This window comes from Notechis scutatus, chromosome 3 (genome assembly GCF_049901735.1).
Source record: "Notechis scutatus isolate UNSWTSFEM ecotype Mainland chromosome 3, rNotScu1.2, whole genome shotgun sequence".
Taxonomy (NCBI): Eukaryota; Metazoa; Chordata; class Lepidosauria; order Squamata; family Elapidae; genus Notechis; species Notechis scutatus.
Window position 1 is genome coordinate 182,566,754 of NC_142011.1, and position 26,265 is coordinate 182,593,018.

At 37.7% G+C, this 26,265-nt stretch overlaps 1 protein-coding gene across 6 annotated transcripts in view; it reads right to left on the bottom strand.

Annotated features, from left to right (window-relative positions):
* RUNX1T1 (RUNX1 partner transcriptional co-repressor 1) overlaps positions 1–10,641 on the bottom strand; it is a 148,297-nt gene extending 137,656 nt beyond the window's left edge. For 2 of the 6 annotated variants that reach the window (XM_026690952.2, XM_026690946.2), the window contains exon 1: positions 9,531–10,634. In XM_026690952.2, coding sequence (XP_026546737.1) covers positions 9,531–9,558 — 28 coding nt within the window. In that variant the 5' untranslated portion in view covers positions 9,559–10,634. Of the gene's footprint in view, positions 1–8,744; positions 8,814–9,530 lie in introns of those variants that run through there. The other 4 variants (XM_087961995.1, XM_087961996.1, XM_087961992.1 and 1 more) reach the window with 3 other exon arrangements.
* Positions 10,642–26,265: the final 15,624 nt, after the last annotated feature.

Here is a 26,265-nt window from a genome sequence, read left to right on the forward strand (position 1 = left end):
TTTTAATTAGGCTTGCAGCTATTGGATCATGTTTCTTTAACTAGCTATGCATACACCCGACCAAGCACTGTAGCAAAAAGGTTAATCCCTTCCGAGTTAAGACATATTTGGTTTCTAAGGAGCTTGTTTACAAACAACAATTCTTTGAGCTGATTTGTAGTTTCACTTCATTTTTAGTTTAAATGTTTACAGTAGTAGAAAGTTTTAAAAATATTTATTACAAATTGACAATATTTTCTGCTATATTATTTCTCTTTTTTTAGTTTTGAAGACTACTGAGCACAATATCATTAAAAAAAATCTTATGTAAGAAAATGTGTGCCATGTCATCTAAAACCAAAGATTCTAACATTAAACAAGGATTTTCTTTCTTTAAACTGTAGTATCACTCTTTTGACAGAAAGTGTTCGCACATCCAAGTATAAAATCCAAATCAGACATCCTACTACAAAGACACAATAGTTAAAAACTGTTTTAACTATTACAAAAGAGTAAACCTCATTGATCTGTCTAAATATTAGTCTGCTTGGTACTTCTTATTCAATGCACTTATTCATCCTGAACCTGTCATACAGAACATGAATGGAAGAACTTTAGTAAAGATGGATGAGAAGAGGTGAGCAGTTATAAATCTTCTCAATATCTTCAAAAAAATCATCAATCCCAAAATCATCAGAATCCTCCCACCCTCCGGCCAAATCTTGCACAAAAACCAGCTTATTTTCCCCATTGTCATTTGATAAAAGAATGAACTATACTTTTATGAGGTTCGTTTTTAATTCCCACATCAGCCTGTAAAAGCTCGTCAATGTACCTTTTTCCCCCACCCACCCAAAAGCCACGGTTTCTTTATCTTGTTCTTTAAAAAGAAAAACTAAATCCAATCAGGTTGAACAATTAAACATAAACAGAGTGGAGTGAGGAAAGGTGGGGAAAATAATCCCAACTTGCAAGTCCAGTTGAATAAATGAGGGGGGAGGGACAGGTCTATATCACACCTCTCCCCAACAAATACAGGTAGATAGATCCCTTTTCTTGTCTCACTCCAGGCTAATCTTTAAATGTAAATTCTCCACCAGCTAAGAGGAGAGGCAAGATAAGAGGTTACATCTTCACTTGGAGCCTGTTATCAATTTTAACATCATTTAGAAAATAAAAAAAAAAACACGGAGAGGGCTATTGCAGAACAGACAGAACTGGTGGTACTCCCCCCCTCCTTTCTCTCCCTCCCCTCCCTGTGCTTGGAGATTACCTTCTGGCTGAGGAGCACATGGGCAGGAACCGAGACAGCAGCGCAGCGAGGGCTTTGTATTCATTAAACACACATTGCAGCTTATCTGAAGTAAAAGCCTTGTCAGGATGGCACATTGTGTGTGAGAGAAAAGGGGGGAGAGTAGGGGGAGAGAGAGAGAGAGGCAATGTGCATCAGGGTGATTACAATATCAGCCTGATCCAGATGGAGGCAGGAAAAATAAACAGAGGGGGAGAGAAAGGCATTGGCCTATGACTGAGAGGGGCAATTCCTTCTGGAAGTAGAAAGACCAACTTTGATATACACACACACATACATACACGCACACACCTGCTAAGGAAAGCAAAGCTGTAAGCGGTTTCCAGATCTCCATTTTTTTTTCTCCCCTTAAGTTAACATTCACTTCATAAGCATCTATCTTTCTCTCTTGTCTCTCTCTGGACAGGACTCAGTTGAATGCTAGACAATGCTCTTTTTGAGCTGGGTGTCATGCCCCAGAAGATATGAAGTAAAAAAATGAATGCACAGGCAAATTGATTTATTGTATTTATAATCTAGGTTTCCTCAAAGGGACTCAGGGTAGTGTGCACCACTCTTCTATGAACTGTGTTTTATGCTCACAACCATCCTGTAATGCTGCATTGGCTGAAAGGCGGTGAGTGGTCCAAGGTTACCCAATTTTTCATAGCTCTATGGCGAATTCAATCCTGTATTCAATTCAATTCAGCACCTAACAGAGGACAATACAGGCCTTCCAGAGTGTTGGGCTGCAAAAACTATCTAATTTTTTTGCATTAAGAGTACAGTCACTATAGCTCAACCATATGAGCAATGTCAAGTAATCTTCCCCAGATCAAGATTAGGAAAGCTGACATTCTAATCTTTGTTCATTTTCATACAACATATTAACTGTTTCTCTTAGCATTGAATAATAATTTAATTTTCCTTTTCTAATGATTAACATTCATTCATGTTCACCTGCCTATTTCATGGATTACTTGCTCTTTTCCCTTTGTTTAATTTTGCAAAATGCATAATATTGCACTATAATGGGCCACCAATCAAAGTGGAATAGTTTTAATTGTCTTCCTTCATAGAGCTAGCAAAAACATGTTCTTGTTTGATGAAGAAATGTGCCAAGATGGAATTATTTACTAGAATACACCATGCCAAGAAAGTCAATCTAGATAATAAATTTTATTAATTAGGTTCATTTTATATGCTATTAAAATGTATCTTACAATAAAACATATTTATTATCATTGTTAGAAAATATTTGGTACAATGTGGTTATTTATGCCAATAAGAATAACTTTTGGTTCCAGAAAACTTGACTTGTTTTGTTTGCTCTTTAGTTATATTTTATTTTTACATCCTACCTTCCCACCCCAATTTCTTTCTTCAATATAAGTTACAAAGGGAAGAATAAAAATGGTGGTGGTGCCATCAATATGACCTACCTTAATTTAGGATCTGAACTATATGTCATAATCTACTAAACTGACAACCCAATGAGCCATGCATTCCAGCTCAAATTGGCTTCAACATGTTAATAAAAGAAATATACAATCTATAATGTCTTCCCTGAACTGCCAACTAAGAAGGTTTCCCTTCCTTTTAATTTATGTGAAATAGACAACAGAGTAATGTAATCTGAGAAATTAGCAAATCGTATTGAATTCAGTCTTTGACCATTTGTGGATTTCTTCTTTCGCTATCTAATATGCTTATGAAACATAAGAAAGACATTTTTGTAATCCACTGCTTTCCAATGGAAAAGCGAATGTTTATTTTTTTAAAAAGAAACTATTGAACAAGTTGTTATTCTTTCTTCACACAGAAGTACTGAAGAATGACAAATAAAATGGTTAAAGATTGAGAGGTCTCCTGACTGATGTAAAAAACAGAAACACCATTTTTATATGAAATCAGAATAAAGCCAAGCAGAAAAAAAAACCACTGTATATCAAATAGACTAACCAACCAACATATTCTACAAGCTCTTTGGAGACTATCAAGTGCTATTAATTATTTGCCATAATTACTATATTCTGAAGAAGCATTCTTCTAGATATCAAATATAGTCAAATAGAGGCAAATGTTTTTCCCCCAATTATTTGTCCCAGCTTGCAATCTTCCATGAAGCATCTGTTTGTCATAACCAGGCACAGCATATAAGCCTAGAGACTGATGTCTGACCTGATCTACAAGGCACTTCTCAACAAGTAGAAATAAGCTATCATTGCCATAATATGATGCTTAATTTATTTTGGAATAACTGCAAAACAAAAGACAAGTACCCTACTATCCCACCCAAAATCTTTTTAGCACAGGACCCCTTTTCTACTAAAGTAAAGAGATAAAAGGTCAAATCCAGCACTTAACATTAAGGGTGATTCATTTATATGGAAACTTATAAATGAAATCATACATAACGATGATTTATCATAAATCCTGAGTAAACTAGTAAGAATCTAATAAGAATCAACACTGACTTGATGACACATAATCAAATAATGCAAAATTTTCATAGCATCATTGAGATATTGATGAGACATGTATTTTTCTTTCCTATAAAGCTTACACTTACAATATTTATTTCGATTTAAACACCCTTATGAGACTGTTCTATTAGCTTGATCATCAATATAATTTACTAGAACAAAGTACCAGTAGTTGCAATATAGTTTTGTTTCAACAAATCAGTTTAATATATAGGGAAAGGAAAAATTAGATAATTGTTTACCAAAATTTCTAAATGTACATTGTGAAAAATAACAAATTATATTGGTTTAAACTGGTATGTGTTCATTTTCACATATTTGAAAGTCACAGCATTCCCACTTCTTGTTATCCCTTTCTCTTCATACTCAAGTTTTGAGCCACTAGATTCAAAGAAAAAATAGATATATATTCACAAAAAAATGAAGTATGCTCACTGCAAATAGATCATTTCTGGTAGCAGCAATTTTAGATGTAGGATAGCAAATATGGTTAGGCTGCAGTCCTACAGAGTAAACTCTATGGAATGCCGTGGCTGGATGTACATACTCATTTGTGAGCTTGTTTCTGGTTTAGCATATTATGATTTGTAATGGTTTAGTGAATTATGTATATCCAGATAATTGTAATTTATTCAGAAAATCAAATTAAGATGATCATGGCTTAACAAAACCTTAATTCCAAGTCAATATTCCCAGCACTGGTCTTCTAATTTAAAATCAATCTTAACTTTATCCTACACTACATCCTAGAAAATAAAAGCACAAGTTGTGCAATCATTATGTGGGAAACTGAATTGTCCCCAGGTCTACAACACATATTCCAATAAAGAATTCTGTCCAACTATTTAATTCAAAATTCCTTGTACTTATTTTCCAGACCTACTACATACATTATATGATATCTTATTTCTTGATAAAAAATATCTATTAACGCATTTCATTCCTTTTTTTTTTTTTACAAAAAAGGAAGCAATATATATGATATTCTTGATGGTCAGAATGAAAATGTATAAGAGAGATGAACTATTCATAATCAAAGCTGTCTGAAAGTCCAAGCTTGGGGCTATAAATCTTAATTTCAACTGATGCTCTCTTAATAATGGTTACCTTCCTGTAAATCAAAAAGGTCCATCTGCCTTAGGCAGCGAGGCCTTTTCAGCTGCTTAATGCTTCAAAATCTAACATCTTTTCTTGCATTGAATATGTGAATTCTAGTGTGCAATAATGTGAGAATACCGACATATGACTATTATGCCATAATACCTCATTGCTCAGCTCATCATCGCTTCACTTCTAATTCTTATGTTAATTATGGTCATAATTACTATAAGCAGATGTGATAGAAATTCCTAAGATCTTCTTTATGGCACAGTGTCCTGTAAGATTAGTGATCATGTGTATCCACACAATAAGGTTAAATAGAATGCATAGAAAATGCATACTTGGGACTAAAATATCCTCTTCCATTTTAGTGAATTGCTGTGCACTATCCTGCATATGTTGTATTAAAATGAGCGATGTTATTATTTGCTACTAAAATGCATGCTTAATGTAAATTTAGCATCCCCAGTTCATACATCTCTGATGCATACTACAAGTCCATGGCAACCACATAGCATTTACTTCCTTTCAAAAATATACCATAGTCCTGTTTATACACCACGTTATAATAATGTAATTAAATTTCATTGGAGGGAAATATTTCAAGTTTTCTTTCTTTCTTTTCCTCTCTCTTCCCAGTCTTTAATTAGTGTGAACAGACAGGTGACCCTTCCCATACAAAACTGGGCTCTAGAAATAGAGCAAAAGTATCTCGTTCTGTTTAGACAACATACAGAGCTCTATTCTTACCACTCACAATTATTTCCATTATGCCGAGGCAATGCTTACTTTAATAAAACATTCACTACTCTTCAAAGATCATTTGAGAACTTTATCAAGGAAAGTAAAAAATAATAACAACGAAGATGGACATCTATCTCTATCAGATTAAGTTAATAAATTCTAAATCAAAATCTCTCTTTACGCAATCATTAATCTTTTAACTATTCTTATTTATAAAGACTGGTCTTATTCACTGCTACTTTTATTTGCCTATAACCTTAAATAAAAGCAAGCTTGAATTATAATATAATTGTTCCATTTTTTAAAAATCCAATGCTGTATTTAACAATGTATGAATTCATGTGAAAAAGTAATTATTCCATGTATTGGAAGGCTTTTGTCTAGTGAGATTCATTCAGTGCTCAGCATGTTAAAAGGAATGTGGAGATTAAAAAAAAAATCACACTGGAGTCCATTCTTCCATGAAAGATGGTCCATTTACATTCTAATAGTAATATTCGTTTTTATGTGATAGTAAAACTCCCATAACGATCACTTCCGAGAAAAAGACCATTTTTTAAAACTTCTTCTGGGCAAAGCCAATTCATAATAAATCACCTTCATCGAACAATAGACAATTATTTTATTTCTGTTGAGTAGTTCCAAATTTAACTGAATGGGGGCACTGGAAAATATTTATTAAAAAAAGATTCATATTGGCATGCTGATTACCAATTATAAATCCTTTGGAATTATCTAATATTTAACAGCACTGGGGCTACTGCAGTAAACAAAGTTGAAGTATGAACAAACCCCAATTTCAAGAGGGCTTCCCTCTCTGCAATGTAAACTACTTTCAGAATGCTTCCTAAAGAAATGCTCCACAGTGGTTCTCCTTTCAGTGGCTGTCAGCTGAGCTCCATTTCAAAACAGTGAGAAATAGGAGCTGACAGAGAAGAATTCCTTAAGCTTGCTGGCCATTGACCGCTATTTCAGGTGTCCTGGGCTTCCTACTTCCTTTTTCCATGCAACAAACAGTACTTTTCAGCATAAGATACAATGTCCTGGAGAAACATGATGACAAATTGATACAGACAAAGGTATACTTGTGATGTTTTAGTGGAGGCAGTAGCTTAACAATGGGAATGGGAAAATGCTATTTCAAAAATAACATAGGGAACGCTGGAATGATGGATACTTTTGAAGAAAAACAAGCTGAATAGCAGCATATACTGGAATGAAATCGCCTGATGTCATTAACTACATTCTACTGCAAAACAGAATTACTACTTGTCTATTGGTTCATTCATAAGATTTTGAAAGTGAAGTAGTTCTCATATGTAAGTGAATGAAGATTTGATTTTCCATCCAGTTGTTGCTATAGGGTTTCTAAACTAAACAATGAACTATATTTATAATGTTACACAGTACTGGACTGGAGTTAGAAAGGGAGAGGTAGAATTGACCAAGCTGATTCATCATGCACAATGAAATTTGATATGCCGTCTTGAAAAGTTTCATACCAATACTTTAAAGAGAATACTTGTGAATAATTTAATCATTGGTGAGGCTTGAAGAAGCCACCTATCTTTCCCATCTCCTGTCATTAATTTAATGACTGGTTATTGGCATGTGCTTCTGAGTAGAACCAAATAGCGTTTGGGTTTCTAGAAAAGTGTCTTTGGAAAACAATTATTTTCAAAAAATATAGTTACAGAAAATCATGTCAGTTAGCTTTATGCAGGAAAACATTCCAGAATTATTTAAACTAATCTTTCCAGCTTCTCTCAGAAAAGCAACAGCTTTTATCATTTATCTATTATGATTCAACCATTAAATCTAGAACCATAAAAATACCATCCATGCTATCGCTATCTATTTTCTACAGTCTTTCTAATCATTAATTAGCTGAATAAAAACTAAGTACAGAGTCCATCAAAGCAGTATGAAGAGCATCCTTCTCAACAAATAATGCCATCATGTCTAAAAAGGTACCAATTTGGGGAGCATCTGAAGTACATTATGCTGACACAAATATTCAAGGGATAAAATTCTGACATGGCTATTAAGGTATTTGGAGTTTATTTCAAAACTATGCATTTCAAAGGTATTTGGAGTTTATTTCAAAACTATACATTCATTAAACCATCAAAACAGACAAAAAATCTGTCTAGAACTGAAAGGAAAAAAATGATTTGGTCAGCAACTGGGACCACCATCAGGGAATAAATCAATTTTCAGCAGCTGTAGACAGCCATTTAAGTATGGGACCTGAACAGATTAATTAGGGGAAGCAATGTTAAAAGTTAAAGGGGTCAGAGTTACATTAAGTACATGATTTTTTGCATTCCAAGACTCAAAAGTCATCCATCATGGAGGTGGGCCAGATCGTTATACATCTTAGGAAATCCCCCACCTTTAAAAATAAATAAATAAAATGCAATATAAAATCTAAAGCTAATCTAAGGCTGCATATTTATGCATTTACCTAGGAGTAAGTCCTGTACAGTGCAATGGGACTTGTTTCCAAGTAACATGCACTATCCTACTACCAGATGTGCTGTCAAAAAAAAAGTAGTTCAAAGGTGTAATTCAGCATATGATAGTCACCTATTTCAGGGCATACCTGGTCCAAGGATAAATAATAGTCCGCTTACATCTAAAGAATAAAAGAACTTGGCCCATATATGCTAATTTAAATCCAATATAGGTTGAAGAGATTTCCTAACCAGCCTCTCCTAACAGTAAAATGAATAAAACTTCAAATCAATGAAAATGGTTAGTGATCAGTTGTATATCCTCTATGATTTTTGAATTGCGATGTTTTTAAAGGAAACATATCAGTGATTTATAAGCTTAGGCTGCAATTCTGTCCCAAATGCTATACACTTACCTGGAAGAACCACTGAACTCAGTGACTTACTTCTAAGTAAACTTGTTTAGCTAGGCGTATGCAATACATTTAGAAAACTGCATTCAGACCCCTTTTCATAAAACCAGTATCTCTGAAAGTAATTTAATTAGAACTTTCAATTGGCTGGGTTTTTTTTTTTTTTTTACAGCCAATACACAGTTCTGTGAATTTCTCCTTCTATATTGATATCTACTGTAGTGACACTTACAAAAGTTTCGGATTTGAAAAAGCAATGCCTAGCGCATCTTACCTGAAATGCATTTCTGCAAAAAAGCAAATATAGGGTGCCTTCTGATACCATTTCTATATCGTGTCCGGTGTAGAACGTGCCTGACCCGTATCTATCCTGACGATTACCTATAGAGCAAAGCCATCACTACGGGCGTTTAAAATCTATCAAACAATCTTGCATCGTACTAACTCGTACCCAGCAAGGAACAACTTCCCACGGGGACAAGCACGTTTATAGGAAAGAAATCGGCGTTGTAACTTAGTAGTTAGCCCTCCCCACACCCGCCTAAGTAAGCACCGCTATGATTATTATTCGGCGTTCAACGAAATCATTCCGTACATGCTCAGAGGCGCTCCTGTACTTTTTTTTTTTCCCCTCGGGAAAAGAGAGAGAGAGGAAAAATCTCGGTCTATTTCCTATTAACTCAGATTTAAGCCTTGTATGAGGCACGCCGCTTGCCGCCCCCGATCTAGACGGCAGGCGGAACTTAACGGAGGACTAAAACTTTTCTCTCCCGCATGTCGATCGGGCCAGAAAGCAGAACCGACGCTGAAGCTTTTTGCCCAGCAACCCCCACCTCTTGACAGGCTCAGAGAAGCCTCCATCTGAGAGGCTTCAAGGCGGAAGCCCGCCTGGTTTAACCAGCGGCGCGGGGGAGAGGCTCAGGATTTCCCCGCCTGCCCCCCCACCAATCCGGTCCTCAACGCAGCCCCAGGCTCTTAACAGCGCGGCTCTCTCCTATCATCTCCAAACGTTTTTTGCCGGGGATGGGGAGGCGGAGGCGGCGGCAGCGGAGATACTTACACCGAAAAGGACTGGAGACTCCAACCATTCGCCACAGGCCGAAAGCGCTGAAAATAAAAAGTTCCCGTCCTTCTTGGAGGAAGATCCGACAGCCCCAGGCCGGCTGGCGGAGAAAGGCGAGCGAGGAAAGAGAAGGGGGGGCGGAGGGCTAACCTCGCTTTCTTTCTTCTTCTTTTTAAATCCCCCCCCCCCGCCAATCCGGAGTACCCCGGTCCACACGACCGCGCACTCGAGTCCAAACGCCGGGAAAGGAAAGGGCAAGGGGGGGGGGGAGAGAGAACGGGAAACAAACACAAAAGCCCAAAGTCCAGCTGTGTCCTTCCTCCGGTCCGGGCAGCTTTGGTTTGGCTTGCGGGAGCTTTTTACTGGAGGGGCCGCGCCGAGAGCCTGGAGCGATCACACCTGGTTTGCAGAATCATCCCCGGCGCAAACAAATAAAAAGCAAAAAATAAAATAAAAAATAAAAATAAATAAAAACTAAAAACAAAAAAGCGGGGAAGCGAGCCGAAGAGTCCGACAGCGACCGCCCAGAGATCCTCTTTTTTTTGCGAGCCCCAGGCGAGCCGAAGATCCCAGCGGCAGCCGCTCGTCCGGCGCTGTCAACGGCGAGGCGCCCGCTTGCTGCCTCTCGCGAATAGGTCGGCGGGCTTCCTTTGCGCCCGACCGCCTTGGGCAAGCCGCTCCATGCAATGGCTGCGCAGACCCGCCCTGCAGGAGCGTCTCCGCCGGCTTGTTTGTTTGTCTCCGCGTGTGTGCGTGTGCGCGCGTGTATGGGTGGGTGGGTGAGTGCGCCTGGATCTCTTTTCTCCCCCACTCCCCTCCTCCTCCTCCTCCTCCTCCTCTTCTTCTTCTACAGCCACCTCTAAAGTCAAGCAGCCGACTGCAAGCAGCTGGCCTGGCTCAGCTACCCAGGTGCAGAAGGGAGGGCTTAAAGCAGTGGGAGGTGATAGAGTTAGGAGACATCTGTGTCGGGAGGAAAGGGAAAAACCGGGGCGGACGGTGGGGGGGGTCAAGTATATGTTAACTATCCTCGGGTCCTTTTCCTCTTGAGCAGCAGGCTGCCTTCGTTTTCCTGCCTTTTCCCGCCTCCTCCTCTTCCTCCTCCCCCCCACCTCTCTTTTATACAGTGGACGTGCCACTTGCTCCCAAGCCGAGCCGCTCCCCACGGCTGCTTCCTTTAAAAGTCCAGACCGCCCTCGAGTAACCCAAGACAAACACTTTCTCCAACCATCTGGAGAGCTGCTCGCTTTCCCTCCCCCCGCTTGTATATCTCCCGTCAGTTTCGGAAAGAGGCAGCCTGGCTAGAAAGCAAGCCACTCGGCGATCTTCTCTCGCTAATTCTCGCTGACGGGGGAGCCTGACTCTTCGTGTTTATGTGAAACGCCATCTGGGAAACAAACAAACAAACAAACCCCACCGTCGTCGGATTCTTTCGGACGTTTATTCTTTCTTTCCTGTTCTTCCTTTTTTGTAATATCTCTCTTTTCTGGATTCCTGTTGTTTTGGGAAAAGTTTTTCTTACAACAACAACAACAACAACAACATAAAAAGATATTTCCCCCCTCACCCTTCTCCCCCCTGAGGGAGGCTTTTCTTAGTTTCACACTTTTGCTAGATGGGGTGACTTTCAGAAGCCCTCACATCAGCAAATGTGAATTAAGTTGGTTAAAGAATTCTAAACTGGAAATAAACCTTGGGATGCAAAATGCTGCTTTACCGTTTGAGCTTTATTTGATTAACACTTGTTGCAATTAGCCAGTTCATTCATTGCTTCTTGAGTTGTGGTTGTTTAATTAGATTTAAATTGTAAGTACTCTTTAAAAGGGAGCTGCCTGCTTAAGTTCCACAATGTATTTTTTATAAACATTCTATGCTTGTTTTGTGATTTGGGCAGTGGGCTTAAAATCACCCACACACTGCATATAAAAGGTTTTTTTGTTACGTAAATTGTAGCATTAGCAGCCAATCATTATGGCTAAATTACAGTGTTGGGCATTGGTGTGAGAGAGAGAGAGACAGGAAGGGGGAGAGGGAGAACATTGACTGAAGACAAGGACTTGGGTTCAAGTCACTAGTCAGCCATATAAACTTGAGGTACTCACTATATCTCAGCTACAAAGTTACTGGGAAGATAAAGTAACATGCCTATTCTCTCAGTGAAGGGGAAAAATGAATGGTTTAAGTTACAATTAATAGTGTATGTATTTGGTCTAATGGCTAAGGTACCCTTAGAAACCAGGAGACTATGAGTTCTAGTCTTGACTTAGACATGAAAGCTACCTGGATGATTTTGGGCCAGTCACTCTCAGCCCAACCTACCTCACAGGGTTGTTGTGGGAAAAAGAGGAGAAAGAAAGAATATTAGGTATGTTTGCCGCCTAGAGTTATCTATGAAAATAAAGGTGGTATGATAGATAGACAAATAGGTAGATTCTTCCAAAAAGGAAGAACAAGAAAGAAAGAATAAAGATCCGATGATGGTAGGATTTTTTTTCCCAGCTAGCGTTTTAACTTGAACATGTAGAGTTGGTCCCCATTAGTGAGAAATAGCGAGAGGAGATCACAGATAGACAGACAGACAGACAGATAATCTTTATTAAATTTATTTTCTGCCCATCTTGCTGATTCTGGAATCGCATGACAGCAAGATGGCAGAAAATAAGTTTAATTTAAAAAATGGTGTTTTTTTAAAAAAAAATTCATCTCCAAATAGTCACCGTCATAAAATCTGAACTTTTTCATTGGTATGACTTGCTTTTTATTACAAAATCATATTCCAACCACTTCTACCAATGGATGCTTGAACATTGAATCATAGTTATCCCCAATATAAACCCTAGTTCTGTTAGATGAGTTCAGTCCAGTTCATTTGGAAGTTGACCATAAGGAAGAGATGATGCTTCACTCACTACTGTATTTTCCTGTGTGTGTTTAGCCCTTCTATTCTCCTATTCAGTTCAGTGGTTAGTCATGGAGCTTTAACATTCCACCCCCCAAAAAACCCTTTTGTTGCTGCTATTATTATTAATCACCCAACAGTTTCTAGGGAAGTCTTTCTGTTAGTATATATATATATATATATATATAGTGTAAAATCAATATTTGGCTGCAGCATAAAATACAGATAAAAGCTAGCAATTGCAACAATAAATCACAGTATATACTATAGCAGTGTTTCTCAACCTTGGCAAGTTTCAGATGTGTGGACTTCAACAAGCCAGGAAGTTTGGTTAGGGAATTCTGGAAGTTGAAGTCCATATATTTGAAACTTGCCAGGTTGAGAAATATTGCTATATTTGGTAGCATCACATTAGCAGCAAATAATGTTCAATAACCCTTGTTAATTTTCTTCATATTTAAAAAGAAAATGGTGCCATAATAAGAAGAGGGTTACTGTCTTAGTCATCACTTTAACTCATTTGTTAGAGTAACCAGAAGACTTCAGATGAGTGTAGCAAACTAAATGGAAATTGGTTTGTAAGGAAAAAGACACTGCAGCATTTTCATCTCCCTTATCAGTGTATTTGCTATATTAAAAGAAACAATGGAAGAAGGGCCGTGGAAGTGATTAACCCTATAAAGCCTCTTCTGGAAATATCTGCAGACAAATTGGAGTGAACAATGTGAAACTACTCACTGTAGTAGTTGAATGGTTCTTTTCTGCTCTTAAAGCAAGGAAAATTGCAAGGAAGAAGCTGATGAAGGACCACATTCTGGAATCTGTCAAGATTATTATCAATTGAGCATAGTTTTGCAAAAAAAATCATAGATCTGATAGAAAGGGGCTCAGCCACTGAAAGTTAAAGAAGAGGACAACCTCTGAAGACGATATCTGTATCCTTTGTGGGTTGAGTTTATAGCAGATTTTAAAGCAGTCATCAATACACGAAATAATTTTGGGTATAGTGTGATAATTTGTTGCTTTTTTATTGCACAATAGGAATATGAAGTCACTAATAGGTAGGATATTAATCTATGACATATTCAATTTTTCAGAGACATCATCAGTTTCCTCCACTCTGGGAAAATCATGTCAGAGTTTCAATAGTATACATATAAGGTGTAAACATTTGACCAATCCACAAATCCTAGGAAAACACTCTTCCTCAAGGAAACTGAACTGAGACAGTTGAGGAACCAACAGATGGGAATATGGTACATCTAAGCATTAAAGATGAAGTCATTGAAGTAGGATGTAAAGAATAGGAAAATGTATAAAGAAGGTCCACTTTCATTGTTAACTTATTAATAACATTTATATGACTGCCCATCTTGAAATGATTCACAATATCATGCATACAATGATCGAATAAAAATATAACAACATTATAAAACATTAAAAGCATTATTAAAAATTAGAATATTATTAAAACTTTTAAATATACTAACCCACAGGGAGCGAGTGAATACAGTATAGAAACCACAGTGGAGCCATGTAAGAATCTCTGGTTCCTTGGGCCCTCTAGGCCTGATGACATAACTAGGCCTGGAGGGATTTCCAAAATATTAACAAGGATGGAGATAACCTAATATATTTTTTTGGTGGTGGGGGAGAAGGGAAGGCTATGATCCATAAGGCAGGTACCAGTCCTGCCTCCTCAGCCCTACCAAATCAGAGGAGGTATTCAGCAGTTTCTGACCAGTTCTGGAGAACCAGTAGCAGAAGTTTTCAGTAGTTTGGAGATCCGGCAAATACCACCTCTGACTAGCCCCACCCCCATCTATTCTCTGCCTCCTGAGTCTCAGCTGATCGGCTGGGTCTTCTTTTGTTGCCCTGCACAGGAGAACAGAGCTGGAAAGCAGGTTAGTGGGGTGGGGAGGGAATGGGGATTTTACAATATCCTTCCCCTGCTACGCCCACCAAGCCACACCCACTAAGCCATGCCATACCCACCAAGCCATGCCCACAGAACCGGTAGTAAAAATTTTGAATCCCACCACTGTAAACCAAATGTAAGTCCCTAGCAGATGGTACCGGCACAACATACCTTCTTTGCCAGTTATAATGGAATGGGCTGATGTAATCAGGGAGAAGCAGTCCCTCAGATAACCCAGATAATCCAGGTATAGAAGGACTGGCTTGAGCAATGGGCACGTCATATGTAGTTGCTGTTATCAGTTAAGAAAAGATATAGAATATATTTTTTTATCCTTAATATTTGGAGACAGGAAAAGTATCAAGGAATCTCCACAGGATTGTCAAACAATTTTTAAAATGGCCAATGGTTTATCGTTCCTATTAATGGAATATGTTAAATAATTGCAGATTTACTGTTGATGACATAAAATTGGCTCATGAATTCTTAGTGACTATGAAAATTATGTTCAGATGTTCTGCTTGGAACCCATTTCTTAAATATGGTGAAATAAGTTGGAATACTCACATTTGAATATTTCACATTTCAATACATTTTCACAGAGAGAAGGCAGTTTAAATTTTAAGATGCACGATAAGATACTAGGAGAACTAGTCATTCCTTTACAAAATGAAGCAACTACTAATCATTCAGTGAAAAACTGAATTGGAAAGATTGGAAAATATTGTTAGAAGCAATATATACTTTATGGGCCAATGTATTCATGTAGCCAATTGGGAACTTTGCAGTACTACAGTACCTTAACATGATAAATGAATCTCTGCAACTCCCAAGCTTGAAATAAGTATACAATTAAATTAAAATTTAATCTCTATATAACAGAGGTGCTGAAACTTCACTGAAACCATTTGTAATGTGTTTACCTAGATCAAGGGTCTTGAAACTTGGCAAGTTTAAGACTTGTGGATTTCAACTCCCAGAATTCCTGAGCTAACCAACTGCAGGAGGAATTCTGGGAGTTGAAGTCCACAAGTCTTAAAGCTGTCAAGTTTGAAGACCCCTGACCTAGACCAAGTCAGAGTGATTTTTGACTGTTCCTATTCTGCCTGTAGAAGCCTGATCAGCTTTTTTTATTTTTTTAAAAAAAGGTGACAGCCCACTTCTAAACTGTTTAGGCTCCCCAGAATTATGGCCCATTGTTTGAGAAGGGTCTTGTTTTGGTACAAGTGATTAGTTATATAAAGTGCAGTAAGATTTGGAAAGAAAATGCATAAAAAAGCATAAGCTTTTGAAATGGTTGTCCAAGCTGAACATGATCCTAACACTAATCCTAAACTTTATGCCTGTATGTGTGTGTGCATGTGCGTGTGCATGTGCGTGTGCATATATACATACAAACATAATATTATATATGTATACATACACACATACATATATTCCCATACACATAGTATATATAGCCAGAAAAGGTGCTATAAAATATATGTACCATAAACACATGTACACATACACACACAAACACACATGCACATACCTGCAGAGAATATACAGTCATAAAAGGTGCTATGAAATCTATGTACCATTATGTGGAAAAACCATGGAATAATTTTATTTTGGTTTAACTGTCTTAACTCCTCCTTAGAATTGACAATACTTTGATATGTTGGTTAATGCTTAATAACTTTCTATTTTAGTTCTGGCCAGTAAATATTGGCAAGTTTAAATGAGCATATAGTACAAACCACATTATTGGGCAATTAATATTTGACTTCAATATGCTCCCACTTAGGATATACAATACCTGCAGGATATTCTGAAAGTTAATGGAAGATCTTTTAGCAGAAGTTCAGATTATTTCTTCTAAAGAGCATTTTATTTTACATCTTGGTGACATTGTGATTATTGGAACAATTCCTGGGGAACATTTTGCAGAACTGCTGCATTTTAAGGTCTGAGAACTGCACATTTAAACACTTTTGAAGTCGTTTTTAGAAGCAGTGTATCAAGTGATGGCAACTTATCAGTCTAGTGAAAGTGAAATGTATTTGTTATGTAAGCACCAACTAATCCTGAAAAGATTTAACATAACATCTCTGATTTGAGATATTGATTGAAATTGACACTTAGTGTGGAAGGTTTGCTACAAAGTGTTACCTCAAAAGTTAGCTCCTGATTTCAAATAATGGGAAAAAGAACTAATTTAGTTTCCTGCAGTGTGAAAGTGTAGGAAACACTCTGCTGTGGAGATTCCTGGAGGCTAAATGTATAGTAATAACTGCCATAATGCCGATAGAGACACACCGAGAGAGGACACTTTCCTTGTCAAGTGTAGGAAGGAGCAGACCATTTTTCTGGATCACATATTCTTTGGGTTCTTTCAATGTCCCACCTGCTGGGCAGGCACCTGTATTAAACAATGGTGGCCTATTACTGGTCAGTAATGAAATAAACAGTCACAAGCTGTTTATCTAAACAGGACCATAAACCTCTCCAAAGCTGAATTGCAAAAGTAGGAGAATCACTGCTTGGTGCTTGGTGACTACCTCCTAAACAATCTACCCCTCCTAAACCTTTTTGTTTCAAGTCTGTCTTCTGTTTGCCCAAATATGCATCATCTAAGGAAAAAGCTATCTAAAGAAAATACCTTTGTTATGAATCCAAAATGCTTTGAGCTTCCTGTGCATTTTTCCCCCCTGGCATTCAAATTCTCAGTGGAAAAACAAGGCCTAAAACTTCTGCCTGACTTTCTGAGTTTAGTCCAGGCTGACAAAAGTTACAGATCATGTCTAAATTCCATTTTAAAAAAAAAATCAGGTCTGAAACAGAGCTAATTAATATGCAGCTGAAAGTAAGCTTAAATAGTTATATTATATGCTAATATGTGCACACATCCGGTGGTGGGATTCAATTTTTTTTTACTACCAGTTCTATGGGCATGACTTGGTGGGCATGGCGTGGCTTGGTGGGCATGACAGGGGAAGGATACTGTAAAATCCCCATTCCCTCCCCACCCCACTAACCTGCTTTCCAGCTCCGTTCTCTTGTGGAGGGCAACAAAAGAAGACCCAACTGGGACTCGGGAGGCAGAGAATGGATGGGGGCAGGGCCAGTCAGAGGTGGTATTTTCCAGTTCTCCAAACTACTCAAATTTTCTGCTACTGGTTCTCCAGAACTGGTCAGAACCGGCTGAATACCACCTCTGCACACATCCCAATTTAGCTATTTTAACCATGAATTAGGCTACAAAAATTAGACAATAATTTGCTGGCAATGAAGAGGTTTTTGAAATTGTTAATAGTTATAAAAATCTGTTTACATTTGGGCAAATTGCATTTTTTAAAAAAATATACATTATTTTCTTAATAATATACAGTATTTGCAAGGAGGTTTTTTTTTTTAAAGCAAAACATTTGCATATGATATTTGTAATTTTAGGTGTCATCCATTTTACTATGATAATTTAATAAACTGATAATTTTGGGGGAACCAGTAATTCATCATATGAAACTGTTGTTTCTTTGTTTTCTATATCAATATTTTTTTATACAAGGGGTGCACAGTCTTGAGGCTCAACACTTATATAACCCACTCCAAATTCACTTGATCGAGCCCAAAGTCCCTCAAAAAAATTGTCATCAAGTTGTAACTGTAGGGTGTCAGAAAAAGAAAACTAAGCAAGCTGCATTGAATTTTAAAGAAATGTAGATTTTGTCCTGGTTCCATTTATTTCTTGGCCTGATATTACTATTTTTGGAAATTTCCCCCTGACATATCATTCAAAGTCATTCAGAGTATAGGCTTTGTCCTGAGAAGTATTATGCCTTTCTGGTCTGCATTAATGGGAGCAGCTGACATGTTGGTTTCTGTTAAAAAAGACTGTTTCATTTTCGGCTACAAGATGCTACCTCAGTTAAAATGTATGTTTTAATCGAATAGTTATGTTGAGAACATTAAGGCTGTAGATTTCTCAAAGCAGCTATCTATGATCAGAACCATTTTTAGTATTTCTAGACGTCATATTCCCAGCTGTGAAGACAGAAAAAAAAAAAACTGGGATGTCTGGTCCCTGATGCAATTGAAGGCTTACTTTGCATCCAGCCCTATCTACTGTTTTAAACCAAAAAGCAGATGTGTGTAGGGTTTTATTTCTTTTCCCTGTACAGTTTTGAACAGAAATTTTCTTAAAGTTGGTATCCACCCAGATGATGACTTTTCCAGCACAAAACCAGCTGGATTTCAGTTTTCCTTAGATATTTCCATAAATGTTTCAATAACTGCCATGGGAATTTTGCATTTCTGTTTTTTTGTTATATTCTTTCATTTTCACATCATAATAATTATTCAATGGCCTGTAGGGCTAAGCATTGCATTACCAGTTATCACTAAATGTTTTCAGAAGAAATATTTCCAAGATTAAAAAAAAAAAGAATATTAAAGATGGGAAATAAATAAATATATTCACAATAAGGGAGAATATTTGTAGCTCAGGATTGAAATGAGGGGTCAAACAGAATCATTTTTGCCTCAGGTAATGAACTATTTTACCAAGAACTATGCTCTGTTTTTAAAAAGCATTACACTAAATGTGGAAAACATTAAAAGTAACTTTTCTACATCTAATTTATTATGCATACACATCTATATAGATACATATAATGAAACATCTTGAATTATTATGAGAATAATTACAAGGTTTTTGCTATCACATTAGATGGGTCCATGTTACCTTTCTAAGTGCTGTCTTTAATTTAGACCACCGATGGCTCATTTCTGCCAATGTCTTTCCAAACTCTAATTTCTTATGCAAATTACCAGCATTTATAGTAATGTACAGTAGTAAATGTCTTATCTTGCTTTTTATTTTAATAAAAAATAATTACAAAATGTTAAAAACAAAAATATATCAATATAAATATGATCTTACACAAATATAAACAATATAGTTTAGATTAACAATTAACAGTATTGATACCGTGTTTCTCATAAAATAAGGCCGGGTCTTATATTTTTTGAGCCCCGAAAAAACGGCTAGGCCGTCTTTTTGGTGGTGACTTGATTCCCCCCCTTGCATCCTCATCTAGAGCGCCCCGCAGGCAGCCTCGCCACCAGCCGCTCCTAACGGGTGATCATGGCGAAGTGCAGAGAGCTCCCTACTCCCACCAAACACCTTTGCTGCAGTCCCAAGACCTTTGGCACCCGCCGCTGTTGCTTTCCCTTCTGCCCATTCCACCGCCACGTTTGGAGCTGCCGCTTCCGTGTTTGGAGTGTTTGGAGTGCCGCTGCCATTTGGAGTGCCACCACCATTTGGAGCCCCGCCGCCACGTTTGGAGCTGCCGCTTCCGTGTTTGGAGTGCTGCTGCCATTTGGAGTGCTGCTGCCATTTGGAGCACTGCCGTCATGTTTGGAGCTGCCACTTCTGCATTTGGAGCTGCCGCCGTGTTTGGAGTGGCAGCGACGCTCCAAATGGCGGTGGTGCTCCAAACAGCGGCAGTGCTCCAAACGCGGAAGTGGCAGCTCCAAATGCAGCGGCAGCTCCAAATGCGGACATGGCAACTCCAAACAGCGGCAGTGCTCCAAACGTGGAAGCGGCAGCTCCAAATGCAGAAGCGGCAGCTCCAAACGGCAGCGGTGCTCCAAACAGCAGTGGTTCTCCAAACGTGGAAGTGGCAGCTGCAAACCCGGCAGCGGCATGGGCAGAAGGGAAATCAACAGCAGCGGGCACTGAAGGTCTTGGGTCTGCTGCAAAGGTGCTTGGCAGGAGTAGGGAGCTCTCCGTGCTCTGCCATGATCGCCCATTCGGAGCAGCTGGTGGCGAGGAATTGCTGCCTGCGGGGCGCTCCTAATGGCAAGTCCCCCTGCCCTCCCCCCCATTTTGCATGTTTTAAAATAGGCCTAAATTTGGGGGGAGGGGCTTAATTTCATTTTATGCCTAGAAAACATGCTGGGTCTTCCTATTGGGGGAGGTCGTATTGTTGGAGAAACATGGTAATATATATAATACATTTGGAAAGAAAACATGCCTGAAAATATGCATAATACATAATTTGAGGATATGGTTTCAAATTATTTGAAAACCTTCTGTTCAACAACCCCTCTGTTGAAAAAAAGCAAACAATTCAAATGTAGTTAAATAGCACATTATGACAACCCACTTCTGCAAATGAACAAAAGTTTATCTTTCCAAAGTTGTATAATAAGACTTATCTCAGACACTTCTCAATGCACTACTACTCACTACTTCTTAATGCCTTGATACATTTGAAAAAGAAGGAGGCATACATGAATTTGACAAACAGGTATTTCATTCAAAACATGTATTTGATTCAAATCCAATGAATTTAAGACTAAAGTACAGCTATAATACAACAAGCACAATGCCATAAGACTTCAGTGTTCCAACCCCTGAACTGTTTCTATATACATATTTAAGGTCTATGTTTGTTATACAAAACAGAAAGACAGGACTTAAACAAAAAGCAACTTCAATTTGTCCTATCATCAATGTGCTACAAAGTTTAGAAAACCTGATTCAATTCTTGCAAATATTTTATATTGTCAACACATTGGCCACATTCAGATGTTACATAAACAAGAAAAACTCATCTCCTGAGCAGCAGAGAGAAGGCCATCTGCCTAGGATGCTAATGCAATTTAAGGACAGATAGCTCTGTGAACAGTTTGTACTGAGAAAGCCTCAAAGCTTACAGCTCCGTTCATATTGATTTCCATGGGACCTGAATCCTAAAACAGTTAACTAGATATTAATGTATATTATGTGAAGCCAGCCATTGTGGCTTACAGAATGTGTAAACTAGCCAATAGTGACTAAACCATTGTTAAAACAAATTAGTGTGGAGTGAACTTAGCTTCTCTCTAGAGCTTTAAAGGCAAAAGTTGCCCTTGTGCATATGTGCTAGTCGTTTCTGGCTCTAGGCACGTTGCTCATCTCTATTACAAAGCCGAAGAGCCAGCGCTGACTGAAGATGTCTCTTGGTCATGTGGCCGGCATGACTAATTGCCGAAGGTGCACAGAATGCTGTTACCTTCCCACCTAGTTTTCAATTTGCATTTTTACATGCTTTCAAACTGCTAGATTGGCAGAAGATGGGACAAGTAATGAGAGCTCACTCCGTTACATGGTGCTAGGGATTCAAACCGCTGAACTGCCGACCTTTCTGATCGATAAGCTCAAGGTCTTAGCCACTGAGCCACCGCATCCCTTCTCTAGAGTTTTACATTGCTCCTAAATTAAACTTGGCTGATTTGGCAATTATTTTCTTTCTCCAATGAGGATTTTGTTTCCTTAACATTATTTTCTAAAATTTCCTCAGGTGTTTGCACATTTCTCCTCAGTCACTTCAGGGTGACAATCTGCTTAAAATTGTATATTTGCTCAAAATTTTGGCTCTGAGAACTGACAAGTATCTTGTTTATTATTTCTTAAAGATACTAAATTTGGGGGGGATTGGTTGGTTTTCTGAAACAAATAATGGTGGTAAAATCAAACTTGCCTTGATTGTTGATTCTAACTAAGAAATTTTTTAATACTCTTTATAAGAAGATTGATTCCATTATTATTAATGGGCATTTATAAAATTATGAAAGCATCATTAAAAAAATACAATCGATTACAAAGTGATTGAGTCAATAACCTAAATGCCAGTGCATTTGGGAAAGAAAATTTAGTGTTCTTCAGAATTACATCATATATAGCAATAGCAACAGCACTTAGATTTATATAACACCTTATAGTGCAGTTTACAGAGTCAACATATTGCCCCCAACAATTTGGGTCCTCATTTTAGCCACCTCAGAAGGGTGGAAGGCTAAGTCAACCTTGAGTCTGGTGGGATTTGAACTGCCAAATTGCAGGTAGCTGGCTGCAGCAGAAGTAGCTTGCAGTACTGCACTCTAACCACTATGCCACCAAGGCTCTCTCTCTCATATAATGGATGAAATGCCATAATGCAGCTGTTTCAGCTATTTTTTTAAAAAACAACCAAAATATTTTACTTATGCTTGCATCAGAATTTGTGAATTCTTTCCAAGCATTTTCCTTTGCCATTAGCTGTAAAAATATTTTGGACCTTGCCTATTTTTGGATTTCAATTGCAGTTCGATCAGAATGGTCAGTCATTGGATTTCATTTCTTTATTTCCATTTTAAAATAAAGTCTCTTGGTGACTTACAAATATAAAAGACATAGTACATATAAATGAAAGAATACAACTGATCAGAAAAAAGAAACACCCAGTCTTTAAACTAAACTAAACTTAACTAAACTAAAGCAAAGCAAAGCAAAGCAAAGTGGACTCCATAACCAGCCTATCCCAAAATCTGGAATTTTTAGCGATTTCCAAAATATCATAAGGTGCATAAACTTTGGATATAATTCCAGATAACAAGTGCTATTAACAGAATAGATACATCTGCTGGGTTCCATAAGACTTTAAGCACTTGATGGAATTGTAGGCAGTGTAGTCACCTGATATATACCAGGTGGTCTAGTGGTTAAGGCACCAGGAAACTATGTCCAGCTTCTAATTCATCCTTAGAAATGAAAGCCAGCTGGATGACCTTTGGGCCAGTCACTCTCTCACAGTTCAGTTTACATTACAGGGCTGTTGTTGAGGGGAAAATAAGAGGAAGGAGTGCTGGATGTGTTAGATATTTGTAAAAATAATAAAGGCGATATAAATGAACAAAAAGAACGCTGTAAGTCATCTGTTGCGTGTGCCAAGAACAGAAGGAGGAGTTCAGAAAGTTGCACTTGGAAGATAAAAACCAATTTTTGGTTGAATAATTTCTAGAGCTCACAATCTCCATTCAGTTAGACTCTATACGTGCTATTTGCAATGATAGGGAAGAAAATCATTGTTCAGTTCCTTCCTTCTTTAACCTAACAAGGAATATTTTAAAAGTTTGGCTCCAGTAAGACTGTGAGCTTCAGATGTGGTACCATTTTCCAATTTTTACAGAGAAGTCATTGATGTTTCATCACTTTCAGCATCATTTTAAACGCATTATGTAATTTTTTTAATGATTTGACCTGATTAAAAAAAGGAGATGAAAAATGTTTACCAAAGGACTATAGGAAGCTTGTAGAAGCTAACAAGAATGTGTCAGTGAAGAGAGCACTTTTAATTTATAGTAACTCTTTGCTGCACAAAAGCATGAACGCTTGTTTGAATGAGCTAGTCATTATCCTATCTTTTTCAATAGGTGAACAGCACCTATTAAACTGAAGCTTGTTTATATTTTTAAGCTCCGTATTTTAACTCACTTTTAATCCTTGCTTATTTCCTCATTTTGCTGCCAAAGCCGCCTACTTTCTTGATGGGTTTTCTTCCCTGCAGTTCCTTTTTATGGCAATGTTTTGAAGCAGATGCTCTGGCTGCTTCTGCCGTCGATCCTGCCAGCTTCATGATTCCTTCTTGCTGTTCAAGATCATAACTCTTCATATGCCAAGGCCCAATTATAAGGGCTACATTAAAAAAAAAATCCATAGAGGAAATGCTTAACACAGAGACATAGAAAGAGAGAGTTGGTGAGTCATAGAGAGGCACCTCAGCCTCTCTGTTTCAACTACGCATATTCTCTAAGATCTCATTTGTTTGTTTGTTTCCAGAACTGAAGATGTTCCAGCACTTTAAATAAACATTTCAAAAACTTAGGGCAATTTATTTCTTTTACTTAGTTCTTATGGGAAACTGTATTGCAGGGGGGAAAAAAGAGACTCAGTTGCTAGTTCCACAGCTGTAGCAATTTTGAGAAAACATCAAATCAGCAAAAATTGTCTGGTTGTCTTTCTGCAAAATATTACTGAAATGAACTGAAGAAGCTTCTTGGATGAGAAGCGAAGCATCTTCAAAGAAAAACAAGGAAGTCCAGTTGCTTCTTGAAAAAGCACTTTTGGGACAACCGTGATTTAGATGACTAGGAATCTCCGTAGATAGACTGGGGAAGAAAGAACAATGGGCATGACTTCCAGGCATGTTGTATCCCAAAATCTATTCATGACTTTTCATAAATACAATAAAGGAAGTCCTGAATTGGTTCTTTATTCATGCTTCTCTTAATTTAAGAAATATTTTATATGAAGTTCAGCAAAGGGTTAAGGCAGAGCTTTGTGGATAGATATCACATCTCATGGTATAATGAGCTTTTTACCAAAGTAATTAAAATGTGTTTATAATTAATACAGATGAATTGGTTCCTGCACAATAGTAGTTAGGAGATTAACAAAGGCCACATTTTGGCAACAGGATTACATTCCTTTCCAAGAACTATGGGATTTTATCCAAGGAATGTCTGTCCAACCCAGCTGATTCTTCAGAAGTGCCATATGGTACTGTTATCCATTCCATTTTTTCCATAAAAGGCAGCCATATGACATAACTGATCTTCAAATGTTGTCAGAAGGCATTACCTGGGCACGCTGTGAACTGCTCTCCACCTCCTCCCCCAAATTGAGCAGGGACATGGGCTATTAATTAGGAGCAGACAAAATAGCCCACACATGCTGGGAACTTGGCCTCCTTCCCTGTCAATTGAGCATCTCAAACTGCTCAAGCTGACAATGAGAACAAATTATTTCCTACCCTTAAAGTATTATATCCTTCTCTAATACATATAATATAATATATAGACAAACAGTATCTGAATGTTACAATCACACACAAATTTCCCAATCAGCTAACTCCAAAAAATATGAACTTCAGAGTTTTGGAATTCAAGTCTGTATTGGTATATTCTTAAAGTCAACAAGATTTACTGGATTGCAACTGTAGAGCCTAACCTACTCATTTGTTCAATAGTTCAGTGGGAACTTGTTTTCAATATTATATTAGTGAAAAAGGGAGAGAAATGGGAAGTTCAGAAATATTATAAACATACACACACACGAGCACTCAGGAACTTTGAAAATATTGCATCAGGATGCAAAAACTATATGAGAATAAGGAAATAACCACTTCTACATTATTTGTTATAAACTACAAGGCTGTACCTTGTACCTTTTAGAAGTCAGGGAAGAAGAATTTTATTTTATTTCTAATGCTGACTCTTGTCAAATCAATATTAGATATTACATATCTCTTTATATACAGATAGTTATATAATTCAGTAAAGTGTTTTTTAAAAATGTGTAGTGTTCTTGGTATTTTTCTATTTCCTCAAAGAGTCCACATGTTAATGTATAAAACACAATAGCAATGCTTTTCATCATAGACTTATTCAACAAAAAAGGTAAATTGATGACTCTGCTGAAGAATGGTAGAATATAAACAGCAAATGATTCTCTTTCTCTCTCTCTGTCATGCACATTTACCCTCATAACATTATCACATAGAAGGATTTTAAACCCAGAAAGCAAAACTTATTAACAGGACCAGTTATTCAGAATGATTTTAGATGAAAGGAAGAATGTTACTCATACTTAGTAATTTAAGGACATATCCAGAGCAGGATGGCTTTCTTTTGGCACCTAAATTCAACAGAGATACTTCTGGTACTCAAGCTTAGAGTGTGGGCTCAAATGTGCATTATTGCACCATCATATACACAGTTTTGCCACATGAGGTGAAAGACAAAGAGAGAAGTTACCTGGAATAGCAGTGCCATATTTCAGCTTCGTCCTTTCTTCAAAAAAAAAAAAAAAAAGATTCCTTCCTTACCATAAGGCTGGATGGCTCAGTGGTTAAATATGCTGAGTTTGGCAGCTGGAAAGCTGACAGCCCAGGTTCGAGACCCAAGTGACACACGATAGGGTGAGCTTCTGTCTTTCCTCAGCTCCTGCCAACCTAGCAGTTCTACAGCCTACAAATGCAAGTAGATAAATAGGTACCACTTTGGTGGGAAGGTAACAGCATTCTGTGCACCTCAGTGATCATGGAAGTGTCTTTGGACAATGCTGGTTT